Genomic DNA, 15498 nt, shown 5'->3' with positions numbered 1-15498 from the left:
AATGACTGAACCTTTGCTTTGTTGAATAAATGCGCTAATGGTACTTAGCTAAAGTAGATTCATGTTGACATCGTGCTTTGTTCTAATGTTCATGATCTTTGCTTTGCTTAAGTCATATTCAGGTTGCCACATTGTGACATTGTTGATGTGTTTTCTGATATGGAAACTAATAAACCTGCTAGTAGAGTGTAACCAATAGGGAATAAATATCAAAATTCTTACTATAATTGTGTGGTTATTCCTGGCTGGAGGGTCATGTCGTGTTTCGATTCTTATTAATTGATTTGATTGATCGTTATTGTGAATATTGATGGGGTTATTGATTCATTGATTGCAATGCAGAATAGAGATCTCATCTTAAGGTGTCTCCAATCAGGGTCAAAAGATTAATTGGCCTAAAACGAGTCCCCGTGTAAGTAAAGTATCTAGGTCGGGACGCGTTATCACTACTATAAAGGTTCCCTGCTTTGCTGGCAGACTAGAAGTGCGCTATTAAGTATTAGAGAAGAGCTCATAACAGCTTAACATGCTAGGCCATGCATGCATACTTTTATTAGTGTATCTTTCATCCACAATTGGTCCCATCAGCCCAGTCATTACCATTGCCTGTGGCATGTTGTTAGAACCATTAAACACGGGCATTCTGACTCATGGGATAGTACTATCATGTTTTACTTTTTCCCCCAAAAAAATCACTTATTAAGTTAAGCTGTGTCCAGTTCTGTACAAAAGAACAAACATCCCCTGTGGTTTACCCCAATGATTGGATCTCTCAGAGATCCTCCTCGTAATTTACTTGCCTCTTATTTCCAGAATCAATTAAGCCAATAACATGGGTAATGATATGTGTGTTGATAACACCAAAGTCCAAGGGAAATCCTGGTGATCTCTCTAAATGTATGTACGCATGTGGTATTTCTATAGAGCGAGCCTACCCAAAGGCAACAGAGCACTTTACAGGCTCAAAGATGAGCATAAATTCAACAAGTGATAGAGCTAGCTAGTTTGGGGACTGTTAAAGCAGTGTGATGTAGTTTTCTCTAAAGAGGTGGATCTACAACCCTTTCTTAAAGTTCAACAACATTAGAGCAGTCCTGATGCATATAAGGATGTTTTACCAGATCCTGGGCCCATAGATGGAAAGGGCCTGCGGTCTTGTTTCGCTAAAAACATCTTGGGGAGTTTCAGAAAGTTGACCTGGGAATGCAGTCTGCTCTTGCTTGCCATTTGCTTTGTGGTTTGTAACTCACAGTTTCTTGCTTTCCATTTGCTTGCTTGGGCTCTCCAGGTTCTCTTCCTCCCCATTGCCAAAACCTTATTTACCAGTATCGTTCTGAGCGATCCTTTTCTGTAAACAGGCTTGTAAATCTTGTTTTGATCTTGTCACATTTGCTGTGCATTCAAAGACAGAGATCAAATGTCAAACTGCGTCTTTCAGAGAGCTCAGTGTTTGCTCTGGGCTGACTAGGCTGTTTAGAGGAAAGGGGAATGCAGATTTGTTAGGCACGGAGAGATAAACGACTTGTTTCAACGACCAGAGCAACTTAATATAGGCAACAAATGGTGAAATCAACTGCTCTAGCTGTAACCCACGCCACATCCTCTTCTCTTTCCCTGGCAAAACCAAAGAAGATGGCTAAAAACATCACTGTGGCTCACACTTAAGAATGTTAACATTCAGCCACGCCCGTAACAACAAGTTTTGCAAGTATGATTGATGAACAGAAGCATTGCTTTCTCTCTAATTTGATCTATCCGAAACGGACTAATCCACTCCACTTTCCCTTTCAAAGACGTGTGTTGATGAGCGAATGGATTTTCAGATGCTCTTTTGCAAACAAGAGCACACTGTACGTCTGAAGCAGCCGTGATTTTGTGAGGGTACATGGATCCTTAGATCACAATAAAAAAACAGGATCATTGTTATAAAATCTCACTCAAATGGCAATATTGCATCCTCTAGTTTGAACATTGGGCACTATGGCATGCAAAAAAACAAAATTGAACCTAGTACAATCTTAGCCTCGTGTGCAACAGGGCTCAGCAACAAACTGGTGTACAAGACAGAGATAGAGGTGCGTGCATTAAGACAGCACAGCAGCACACGTTTATAATTATTCCTTGTTCATGCAATAACATGTCAAGCAACCACAACGTATTGCGTGCAAATGTGCAGGCACACTTACACGATCTCCTCCCACATTGTTGCTTGCCCCAACCCATCCCCTCATGCTAGAAATAAAAAAAAACACTAGGACACTGCCAACGCTGGCTGCACCATAGCGCTTCTTTTCCTAACTTCTTGCCATGATGCCCAGCACCCACGCAGCTGTACAACATGGCTAAAACACGTCGACAAAGCCTTTAGCTCTTCCATAGGCGAGACCCATTGGCTTTGCCAATTCTTGTTCTTTTCTGCACTTTTAGACTGCAGCCTGTTAGTGTCCTGGTTTCAGGTGTGTCAAGAATTACCAGAGATGGTGCACTTGTCTGCAGGGTAAGCAGGGGCGCTAGTTGTCGTTCATTAACACTAATCACACATCAGGTTTTACTCAAACAGTAGATTATAATTAGTACTGACCAATGAATAAGTAAGAAATGTAAATTAATGTTACAATCTACCAAGAAAACCATGGAAAAGTAATTGCTCCGGGCTATCACATGACTTTTAGATCAAACCTGGTTAAAATTGCGTTTTCTGCCTGTTAACACAAACGTACAGGGTTCTGTCGCAGGCTCTTGCAAACGAACCTCAATTGTTTTCCCCATCTTTTCTATTTTGGCCGCGTGAATAATGGTTTGCACGTTCCTTTAAAGTTTTCCATAAGACACACTTCAATAAATCCTTATTGTAAGGGGACTTGTATGTCATAGGAGTTTAAGCTTTTATCTAATGGAGAGAATATCAGCAATGAGGCACATCTTCCTTGCCAAGGGGGATTTGGGAGGTGAGCTGCGTGCATAGGTGGAATTCCCTGCCACAATTGACATGATTGATAATAGGGTGCTCACTTACATAGTGCTTAAATGCATGTGAATTCGGGCGTGGTGTTCGACTGGTTTATCAAAAGCTTGACCAGTGACGTTTAATTAGTTAGGAAGGAATGCACTGCAAATCCCCTGTTCCCTTTGGCATGCTCCATAAATCAATCCTGTCACCCACGTTTAATAGTCCTAACGTGTGGCCCCGGTGGGCCCTGGTCTCCAGTTTCCCATCTTTGTGTACCAGCACAAGGATGGCACATCATGAACTACATTGGGGCAATAGAACAATGGACGGCTGGCTACCTTTTACAGTTGATCCCTACCAAATCCACGTATTCCGTACTACCAAGTGAAAACTGACTACTGTGTGTCCAGACCTGACATACCGAACATAACTGATACCACAGATATATATACTCCAGTACCCTCACCATCAGCAACATGCTTGGAAATCTGTTTAAGTTCTTTCTTACTTTTGCATCTGGATGTACAAAATCTAGTGTATTCTTCAAATTTAGAGGACAATCCCACTGCATAGTCTTGAGTCTGACTTTAGATCAATGCTTTGGTTGGCTTGCCTAATTTATCGTTGCCCCTCCAGCCCCGAGGTACTAATAAATGCTGCTCACAGGTTAAACTCCATGGCTGGAGAAAGTCATAGAACCACAGCTCTTCAACATTTGCCCCTGTTCCACCTAGAATGCAGCTATTCTGCTAACGCCAGCCAGGTTCTATATGATGACCTGTACTTGCACTGCCAACTGTGGATAAATAGGACACTGGACCAAATACTCCTTTCGTCTTAAATCTCATAAGTCCAGAAAATGAGAACTCTTGCTGGATAATTTTTCCAGTCCATAACCACAGTTTTTAATACCTTACTGGAAACGTGTAAACTATAACGCCTATTCTCCTTAAGGATTTGAAACCATTAATGTGTATACAACCTTTTAAATGAACTTCAGATTTTGCTGATTATCTGTTTCTCCTTCTTCAATTTAATTTTGACTATATGTTTGTCAACTTTTTTGTTATCATTGTATTGCACGGCTGACAGACGCCATTTTGCACAAGTCACACTTTCCTCTCTAGAAGTCTCACTGGGGAGGGAATGAAGAATATGCACATTGCTGCTTCCCACAGACCAAGATCAAAGGGACTCCTAGTCTTATCAAAGATTTTGTGTTGAGAAAATTAGTGATGTATCAAATGTTCATTAATTACTTCACAGTTGAGCTTCTTGCTGCTCTGTATATATACTAATTGAAGGCAATTAAATCACCCACTGGTGAAACTCGTGAAGGCAATGGTGTCCAAGAGTAGAGAGCTCTCTGACGAGAAGCGATAGAACAATCTGGATGATGGTGTCAGCATCTGTCTATCCTGGAATAGCACTGCTTATCCTGAGATTGGTCATGGACTGCATTATTTTCATATTGTCTTCTGGAAAAGATAAAATTTAAAGTGTTTGTTTTCAAATAGAAAAACTGGAAGTTGGGCTCTGGTGTCCGGACATGCACAAAGATGTTCTACTGTTTGTGAATATCAGACAGAATCCCATGATTGAGAGGTGTGATACCACATGAATGGCTACCAAAAATCTACCTTCAGTCTGTCAAATGTTCTGTTATAATAAACATTTTTATTTTACTTGATGTGTTGCCACTTATCATTTTTTATACACTTAGCATTTCCTTATACAATTGCATGTTGTATTTTGTTGATGGCAGTGGCAATAATATGTAATTGGCATTTAGTGAAATAATTGTCCTCATCCTTATGAAGTCTTCTTTATTTCAGGCAAATTACCTATGACGATTATTACCAAAGATATGGCTGTGATCAGATTTGCAGCAAACATGAACAGAGGGCATGCAGTGAACAAGCGTGCCCCATCGACTGCCAGGTCGGAGACTTTGGACCCTGGTCGGATTGTGATCCATGTGTTAAAAAGCAGGTACGCTGGAAATGATTGTTTTTTTCACACATATTATATGCAGTTCAGGCTTCAGGTCCTGGCATCAGCTACATCATTCCTTCCTTTAGTCCCTACCATTTATTTCCCCTTGAAGAAAACACTAGGCAGTTAAGCAATTAATCACATGTCTCACTACAGGTTTCTATTGTACTCACCTTTCTGTAGGCATTAGTGGTGTTTAGCTTATAATGAATTGTGGTAAAAGACAGTCAGGCAATGCAAGCTATGTTGTGTCATATCAGATTGCTTTGATTTATTTTATGGTCCTGATACTATTTGGTATGGTGGTGGTATGTTATGGTATATAAATTTCAACAACCACATACTGTGGCTTATAAGTACTCACTGACATTTAGCAGTGTTGTGTCAAATTACACCTTCAGAAACAGCCTGGTTAATGTGTCTTTGGACAGGTAGGTGGGTGACTATGGTGCACACTGTGGGATGACCTAATAAAACACACAGACAGATTCCATATGTTTAATGTGCAAAATTCAACAAGGTGGTTATCCTATCCAGTTTGCACATCCAATATGACCATTTAGTATCACGGGATACTAAGACCCATATTTATACTTTTTTAGCGCCACATTTGCGTCATTTTTTGATGCAAAAACGGAGCACACTTGCAAAATACAATTGTATTTTGTAAGTTTGCGCTGTTTTTGCGTCAAAAAGCGGTGCAAATGCATCGCTAACAAAGTATAAATATGGGCCTAAAAGTCCTGAGCCCAGTAAGAAAAGTCCCACGGGTGTTTCACTGGTAGGTTACTCCCAAACACCAAGGGAGTAAGGTATGTTGACTGGGAATCAATCAACCTTGGTAAATGACCATAGTTACCAGGGCACACCTGGGCAGTCCAACAATCCAAATGAAAGCATATGGTTACTTTAATGAGAGTCTTGATCACGTCGTGAAAATGTACTAGATTTATTATTTTCATATTGTGACATATCCAAAGAAAACAGCCAACACATGTTTCGCCATCTAGACTTTTTCAAGGTTGTGAAAGTATTTGTAAAAGAAAGACGATATGCGTAATCAGATGTCATGACAATAGCAGGGATACCTCTCCAATAAACGTTTTATCACTAAGCACATCTTTCACTAGTTAGTGACAAGTGCAAAATTGGTTAAGTGCCTGCAGAAAAGAAAACGTGTGTATACCAGTGTGTACGTGGAGTTAGGGCAAAGATACACACCTATCATAAGAGAGGAGATTATAAAACAAGAGGTGGGAACGAAGAACAGAAGGATCAAACAAGAGCCAGGCGGCTCGTGTAAAAGTATGAGCCATATCTGGTGTGCCAACCTTAGTGGATTGTCATGCACTAGATAGTCAAAAGCAAGTGATTTATCAGTAAAAATTCTAGAAAAAAACAATGTGACAGTAAGTAGAATTGTTACCTATGACTAAGTAAGGGACATATCTTGTAATATTGAAAATGGATCCAATCTAGTAGAGGATATAGTATAGACATTCCTGACCCTTAACAGGAGAAGGCAAGAGAACCATATTAATGTTATCCATCTGCCCTGGAAGGGGCTATCGCAAGATGGAAAACGCCTCATTCAACCAAGTAAATGGAGAAGTATGATGATACCTAGAACCGTTGAAGATGAAATGTACTTGTAAATATTGATTATTCACATTGTAAAATTATGGGCAAACAGTTGGTGATGCCCATAAGTATAAGCAATGAGGGTGATGAAATTATCCTTAATTCAGAAATTTGCACTCCCATTAATATTGCGTTAATAGCACCAAACAAAGCGATAAAACAAAAATTAGCCACTGTGGCTGCCAGAATGCAAACAAATCTGCTCATGGAAATAAAGAAATCAGTAAAAGAAATAAAATAAAATATCACCCCATGTGCACAAAATAGAAAGTACAGCCTTACCTATCATGGACTGAATGTCATATATCAGGATGAGTTCAGGTATTTAAAAGTAAATGGCCAAGATAAGCCTGTAAAAAAATACTTCCGGTTAGCACATAGATAGAGTTGTCATGAAATATCTGCGTATAAATTGTGTTTAGTGAAGGCTAAAAATGATATACTGACGGTACTCGAGTGAAGATCCCAACCTTTAAAAGGCACTTATAGTATGTTGTATAATAGTTATTGGGTTGCTATAACAGGGCGACAATATAGTAGTTTCTTTAACTATATTAGAAAAACTTAAAGAGAAACACAATAATTAAACCAAGTCAAAACATGCCAAAAGAGTCTACAGTCAATTCTTAGCGTAACCAGAAAGGCGAGTCCAGCAACACGAGGAAAGGAGATTGAAAACGCCATTATCTAGAGAAAACATGTCATTTAATAGCAATGTATAATGCCAGGATTGTACCAGTTGCAGTTAACCGTGTACAACCACACACTCGATGCCATCTTCTCCTCCAGCATCCACCTCACCTTCACTCACACCACCGAACTCCACTGGACGGACCACCGCTGTGTTCATTTTTCCTTCCAGAAACCCACCACCAACAGCATCGGATCCCTCACAGCAAGTGGAACAAGATCTCCAAGAACCAATTGATCTCCAACCTCACCCATGCCCTACCACCCAACACCAGCGACCCCAACACCGCCGCCCTCAAGCAATGGCTGGATGACTGCACCATCACCCTCGCTCCACTCAGGAAAACCACCAACACCCGTGCCAACAAAAAAGCTCCCTGGTTCACTGCAGACCTTCAGGCCTCCAAACGGGAATGCCAGAAAACCGAGAAGCTCTGGCACTTAGAACAAACAGAAAACAACCATGCTGCCCTCAAATCCGCCACCCATAAACATCACCAGCTCATCCGGACCACCAAAAGATCCTTCTACAAACAACGAATTGACAATAACGCACACAACAGCAAGGAGCTCTTCAGCATCATCAAGGAACTCACCAACACTAAGTCCTGCTCTGCTGACTCCCCCCCCACTCGCAAGACCTCTGCGACTCCCTTGCCACCTTTTTTAACCGTAAGATCACAGACATCCATGACAGCTTTGCACCGCCGTCCCCCACCACCACCACTGCCAAGGTCGACACCAACGCACCCATCCACACCAACATCCTGAGTGCCTGGACCCCCACCAATGACGAGGAAACCAACAAGACCATGAGCACCATCCACTCTGGATCACCCGCCGACCCCTGCCCTCACCACATCTTCAATAAAGCCAGCCAAATCATCACTCCCCAGCTCCGGACCATCATCAACAGCTCCTTTGAGACCACTATCTTCCCGGAGAGCTGGAAACACGCCAAAGTCAACACCCTGCTCAAAACGCCCAAAGCCGACCCGAAGACCTCAAAAACTACCGGCCCATCTCCCTACTCCCCTTCCCTGCGAAGGTCATCAAGAAGATAGTCAACATCCAACTATCTCGCCAACATCGTCCGATAGGGCCCTGTAACCGATAAGACCAACCTCCACACCAGACTTCACGCCATCACCAACTGGATGGAAGCAAGGCGCTTCAAACTAAACTCGGAGAAGACCGAATCATCATCTTCAGCTCCAACAGATCAGCATGGGACGACTCCTGGTGGCCTGCCCCTCTGAGGTCTGCCCCAACGCCCACCACCCACGCACACAACCTCTGCTTCACACTGGACTCATCGCTCTCTATGACCCAGCAAGTCGACGCCATCTCATCCTCATGTTTTAACACCCATCGCATGCTTCACAAGACCTTCAGATGGATCCCAGTTGAAACCAGAAGAACGGTCACCCACACCCTCGTCAGCAACAGACTGGACTACGGCAACGCCGTCTACGCGGGAACAATGGCAAAGCTCCAAAGGAACCTCCAGCGCATCGAGAACGCCTCAGCACGACTCATCCTCAGACTCCCTCGCAACAAACACATCTCAGCTCACCACAGAGACCTCCACTGGCTACCCGTCAACAAAAAGATAATCTTCAAACTCCTAATCCACGCTCACAAATCTCTCCACGACGCCGGACCTGCCTACCTCAACAAGCGTCTCAACTTCCACATCCCAACACGCCAGCTCCGCTCCGCCAACCTCGCTCTCGCAACCTTCCCCCGCATCCACCGGACCACAACCGGCAGCAGATCCTTGCCGCCAAAACCTGGAACTCACTCCCTGTCAACCTACGCCTGACCCAGGACCTCCCGACCTTCAGGAAGCGCCTCAAGACCTGGCTCTTCGATCAGCATTCTCACCCCCCCATCACCTTGCGACCCTTCCGGGTGAGTAGCGTGCGTAACAAATTACTGATTGATTGATTGATACAAGTCCTAAAGTGCCCATAAATGCCCATCCGCTATGGCGTGTGGGCAGGAATGTCACAAAAGTGTTTAGACTCGTTATACTAGATGATTGTATCCCCTCAGTCAGAGCGAAATTATGGGGACGAAACAAAACAAGCCAGAAACAACTATTGAAAATCTATGTCATTATCAACTAAAGTCCAAAATATGTGGACGAACACTCAAGAAAAATGCCAGTAAATGATTATATCGCCATGATTGTAGAAGTGCCCATACACTCACCTATTGTGCTGATGCCGAGTTGTGCAATAGTGGTACACCAACGCCAACATGCACGTGTAACAATAAATGGGTGCGCAGCTTGCAAGGTAATAGAAACGGACTGAAATGAAGGAAACAACAGTGGTGAAAAGAAACATGGCGGCCATTTTGTAGTATAAGATAGTAAGTATGGTTTTGTACTTACAAAAGTGGCCGTCGTATACAGATTGATTTGTTTGTTATTTGAATATAACAATTGCAGAAAATGACCAACACGGTAAATAATGTTTAAGATAAAACATTAATGTCTCATTAGTGGAATGGAATATCGACACATGTATAATCCCTCACCTAAAAATTTAAAATGCCATTAACGCAACTAAAAAACAAAAGATACGACGACAAGTAACTGGTAGTTATGCAATTCTCTCCAATACGCCCGATCGAGTTCCCGCAGAAATCGATTGGCAGTATTGGAGCGAATTGCATACCTACAAGTTCCTTGTAATTGTTTTTTTTGTTTTTTAGTTGCGCTCATTGAGCTTTTATTTTTTATACAGTAGGAACTTGATCGGCAGTATTGAAGCGCTTTATGCAAAGCGCTCCAATACTGCCAATCGAGTTTCCGCTAGGCAGTATTGTAGCAATTTGCATAACTACAAGATACTTGTCATTGTTTCTTTTGTTTTTTAGTCAAGGTCACAGTGCTTTTATGGCTGCATTGGTATTATGTGGCAGGAAAGTACCAAATTATAAGGCAGGGTTTAGTAATTTATGTGGCAAAAAAGTCCACCTATCCATTTACAATGCCAATATCTCTAACTTTCGCAAATGAGAGACCTATTTCATTGCAAATGCTTGTTACTTTACTGCAGCCTTTTGTAAGTCGACACATTGCTTTGCAGGTAACTCAGGCAAACATACAGGAACAAAGTATGAGAAGGAGTGACTCTACATATAGCAGCCTAAATAATAATATGCCTAACTTTGTTGAATGGCCATTTAAAAACGTTCCAGCTACATTTCCTTTAAAAAATGTGTGCCATTATCTTTGCGTTTTACTTCTCAATCAATATATTCAACTTTCATTTACAAGTGTATTTAGTTTTTATCATTATAAAAAAAGGAATAATTGGTTTTAGTATGCTTTTCACAGAAAACTAGGGACCGTTTTAGTGTAGTGATAGCATTTAGTGATAGCATTTACTGCACTGACACTATTAACAAAAAACATGGATGTACACCGACCTGTTTCACTCAAAACACAGGAATACAAATGTGACATTTCTGCTCGTGAGGAGTGGGTCAGAAACGAGTTTGTGAATAACCTCAAATGTTTACTTTGTGTGTACAAAATCACAGGGCATTGTGGCCCTGAATTGCCCAATTTCTACCCATGTGAGTAGTTTTACCAACACAAACATGTTTGTGTGAGTAAATTATTTTACAAGAGCAAAACCAATTTTTGGAAATTCAAAATGTGGTTTATACTTACAGATGTGTTGACAAGTCACACTCACCTCCATATAATTTTGTGGTTGTTCGCTTCATATTAATTGACAAAATGTTTCTCAATCTTCCTAAACATCGATTATGAAGAATATGCAAGTGTATTAATTATAAGCAGAGACATTAAGCGAGTGGTTGAATCCATTTGATCACAAAATACAGAGGCATGCAACAGCTCATGAATCACAAAAGCCTCAACACGAATGAATCAATTAATTTATGACTGAGAAATCCTTTGCAAGGGGTTAAACATGCCAAACTTCATACTGACTCAGTCAGCGCTTCTCTCTTTGCAGTTCCGGGTTCGTTCACTTTTACGTCCATCTCAGTTTGGAGGTCACAGTTGTACTGAAGAGTTTGTTGATTCCCGGAAGTGTATTCCATCCAAACTTTGCAATATAGAAGAAGTGGACTGCAAAAATAAATTCAAATGTGACACTGGTAAATTTGCTTATTATTGTTTTAATGTAATTTCTGAATTAATATTTTCACCCATATCACCAAAAAAACTGTCTGTGAATTTCCTTTTGGGCCCATGTATGCTCATATCGAACATAGCGAATTGCATAACTACAAGTTACTTGTAATTGTTTCTTTAGTTTTTTAGTCGTGCTCATGGCGCTTTTATTTTTTATACAGCAGGAACTCGATCGGCAGTATTAGAGTGCTTTATGCAAAGCGCTCCAATATTGCTTATCGAGTTCCCGCTACATAGTGTTTGGGCTTACTCTTTGGGACTTGTGAAAAAGAGATCATTTTTTTACAATGAGAATGCGTACAAAGACACAGCACAAACAGTGTGAGTATTTGTGCATGCCAGTGTTTTAAAAGTGTTAGCACATTAAAGCATAACCGTTCGTTTTTGACAGTGCTTCTTTATTTATCCCTTGTTACAAATTGTGTAATCGATAGCCCCACTATATATTATCACCAGCCACACACATGCTCCAGTTAGATGACGAAAAAGTATGTAAATATTTTCCTATTATCTACAATCTGAATTTCTCTTTACAGGGTTTTCTAACTGTTCTATAAGAGTTTAGATAGCTATTCGTTTTGTTTGCAAGGGTTTTTGTGTTAAAATATTTTTATTTGCATTTTTTTCAAACTTAACATTCCAGAAAACAGCAATGGCAATGGAGTGGATGTCTGTTTTATCTTGGCATCAGAGCTATACAGCAGTTTGTTTTGATATTTGAACGGAGCCTCTTACCCCCAGGGAGGCCTTGTCTTGGAACGCATTTTCTTGGCAGCCTTGTGTTTGACTTGGAGTGTGCCAACAACTCCCCCCCACCATCTTGCCCCTCATCGATATTGTAATAGGCTCTCCCTGATGCCCAGATCTTAAAGAACCTCCTTGGACATCTCTGGCACTCCCCAGTGTTTCCCCATGTCCCTTTTGGCTACAGCACATCCCAGGTTGCTAAGGAGGAGTTTGGATCGCGGTAGGTCTGTGTCAATAAGTATTTACAGCAGCACATACTTAGGGTTTGCAGGTAACTCTACTCCTAGTAATGCCCCTAGTTCTCCCAGGATTTTGGACCAAAAGGTCTGTAGGTGAGGGCAGTTCCAAAGGGTAGATATGTCCCTCTGCTCATCTCACACCTCAGGCAGTCTGGCAACGGGGCCCTCCCGCAACTATGAAGCTGTGTCCTATCATAGTAAACACTGTGGAGGATCTGGAATTTTATTAGTCATAATCGAGTTTTAATTAGCACTTCATGTGGAGCATCTTTAAGGACACCCAAGGGTGTTTCCCATTCCAGAGCAGCTTGTAGACTTCCCCTTCAATTCTGGTGAAAATCTCCTCTGCTACTCTAGCATATGTTTTTTGAAAACTGTACAGTAGTTTTGGCAGGGTAATCCTCTTGTACATCGCTGCCCTATCGAAAAACATCAACGGTAGGTTCCCCCATTTCTCCTCGTCTTCATGGAAGTCTGCTAAGACGTTCCGGTTGAAGCTTCTCTCCCTGTCCAATGTCACATAGATCCCCAAGTACTTAAATCCCTCCTTATCTACACGCAGATTACTCGCTATTTCAAGCTGCCCCAAGGTGCCTCCTGCCAGGTAAAGACTTGATTTGGCCCATTTGATCTTGTAATCAGACTATGTACCAAAATCTTCAACTATTCTAAGCATCCGTGGTAGCGTCTGTCTTGGATGGGTAATATATAAGATGGACAGGTAATATATAAGAGGATGTCTTCTGCATACAGCGATATCCTTTCGTCCTCTTCCTTCCCCTCTTGGATGCGGAATCCCGAGATACCTGGATGTGAACGGACGACACACGCCAGGCATTCTAGTGTGATGGCAAACAAAAATGAGAAGAGGGGGCAACCCTGTCTCGCCCCCCTCTCCATGGGAAAACCAGCTAATGTGTTGTTTCCAAGGTAAGGGAAACATCATTGTTGACCCGGAGTAGTTACTTTAACATCCTGACATATTTTATGTAAGTTGTGTGGAGTCACTTCTTATCATACTTTATTTAGTAACTCACATAGAGAACTTTTGAATGGAAAACATAATGTAATAATTAGTTCAGAAATAATACGTTTTAGTGGCAATGGCTCCAAGTATCCCTTCAACTACTACAGAAAAAGGTAATGCCTTGCAAAGAGGTGTCCCACAGCATCGAGAACTACAACCCCAAAACATAAGAGTAACGCTACAACAGAACAATTTAAAGAGCAAACAACCACTAATCATGAAATATATATATTTTGCTCTAATGAAAATACAATATAACTGTACTGCCTTGTGATTTTGATGATGAATACATTATTTTGCCAAGCAAGTTTGTAATAAATCATGTTCAGAACCAATCATACTGGCCAAAGCTGTCTTCAGCTGTGTCTAGTAACCTTGTGCCGTTGGATAGTTCCAGGGTGGATACTTCCAGGAAACCCACACGTGGGACATGACATCAGCAACACCTTGGGTCTGGCTGCAGTTTTAGGAATGAACAGAGGAGATATTATTTTTCATCTAGCTCATAGTGAAATATCAATTGAATCATACATACCTATACATTAATTTCCGGTCAGTTTACCCAATTCCTACTTCTCAATCATTCTTTACTTATCTATGAAATTGTGAGAATGTATTCCCAGTAGTCTGCACTGTCATCAGGGTTTCCACTTAACTTGTAAGAAATAAAGAAATAGATGTATGTATACATACATAATTAGTGCAGTGGCCTAAAGATTTTGTTAGGAGCTCCCCACCAGCACGGGAGAATGACAGTGTGCCCAATACCACGGCTACTTCATCTTGATTGCACCACATGACTGTTTCTTCCTCCACTCTAGATTTACTGTCTCTTTATCTTACACTTGCAGATTATTTTGCACCATTTTCCTAACTTTCTGTTCCTCCTTCGTTCTGCCTTTTTTCTCGAGCTATGGGTCAAAGTCTGGTGCTAAAAAATAGTCTCAGTCCTCAAAAACAGTGCTGGTTCCTGCAGCAACTGGCACAAACTGAGCACAAGTTTCCACTTTATTCAGAACTGAGGCCACAAGCTGATATATCCATTCCCTTGCTGTCCTGAATGCTTCAATATTTTAAACCTTTTCACCTACTGCACCTAATCTTGCTTTATTTGTGACTTGTTAAACAATAATGGGTCAGCCCATATGACTTTCTGCTGAACTTTATAAATCTATTCTAGTAATTTTGGGCTTCTGGACTGTAAATATTTGAATTATTAGAATACTAAGTATGTTACAAAGGCCCTTCTGAATCTGAGCGGAACGAGTCCCACCTTTTTAAGTCAAAGCCTACCAGACAGCTGCTTGCTAAAGACATCTTGGGGACATTCAGAAAGCTTCCCTAGGAATGCATTCTGCCTGTTGCTTCCCTTTGGGTTTGTAACTCACATTTTTTGGTTTTCTATTTGCTGGCTTTATTTGTTTTAGGCTGTCCAGGGTGACTTCATCCCTCCCAACAAGCAAAGCATTTTCTCACCAACCCCCCTTTAATTTTTCCATGAGTGCTCCTTTCTGTTAACAGGCCTGTAAATGTCGTTCTTATCTTTTCATATTTTCTGTACATTCAAAGACAGAGGTCAAAGTCAAGTCAGGGTCTGTCTTGGGAGGAAGGGAGCTTGATGTTTACTTTTCTTTCTCAGACTTCAAAGTGAGAGGATTGATATGGCAATCTTGCTGGATACTGGCTTTTTGAAATGTTTTTTTTCTAGCACATAACATTTAAATGAAATGTGCAGGTATATCAGAATATATATCAGAATAATGAACGCACAAATGAAGCACATTTTTTGTTAATTGTGAAGTGTGCTGGAAACAAATATTTTAATAGGATCAAAACAAATCAGTACAATAGGTGATGCCATTTCCACGCATTATCGTTTGCACACTGTATAGTTTTATTAGTAAAACTGTATGTCTGTGCAGATTAATGGTAATTTCAAGTGAAAATATGTTGTCTGTAATGGTAGTGTGGTACCAGACCATGCATACCCCATTCTACTCTGCACCACTCCATGCTACTGCACTCT

At 41.2% G+C, this 15498-nt stretch overlaps 1 protein-coding gene across 2 annotated transcripts in view; it reads left to right on the top strand.

The window, feature by feature from the left end:
• The window catches only part of LOC138283476 (complement component C6-like), a 337439-nt gene that overhangs the window by 54380 nt on the left and 267561 nt on the right, over window positions 1–15498 (top strand). For both annotated transcript variants that reach the window (XM_069221431.1, XM_069221430.1), the window contains exons 3-4: window positions 4786–4942; window positions 11278–11422. In XM_069221431.1, coding sequence (XP_069077532.1) covers window positions 4786–4942; window positions 11278–11422 — 302 coding nt within the window. The remainder of the gene's footprint in view (window positions 1–4785; window positions 4943–11277; window positions 11423–15498) is intronic.

The sequence above is a fragment of the Pleurodeles waltl genome, chromosome 1_1 (genome assembly GCF_031143425.1).
Source record: "Pleurodeles waltl isolate 20211129_DDA chromosome 1_1, aPleWal1.hap1.20221129, whole genome shotgun sequence".
Lineage (NCBI taxonomy): Eukaryota > Metazoa > Chordata > Amphibia > Caudata > Salamandridae > Pleurodeles > Pleurodeles waltl.
Note: the sequence above shows the minus strand (reverse complement) of the source record. Positions and strands in the feature narration are given on the sequence as shown.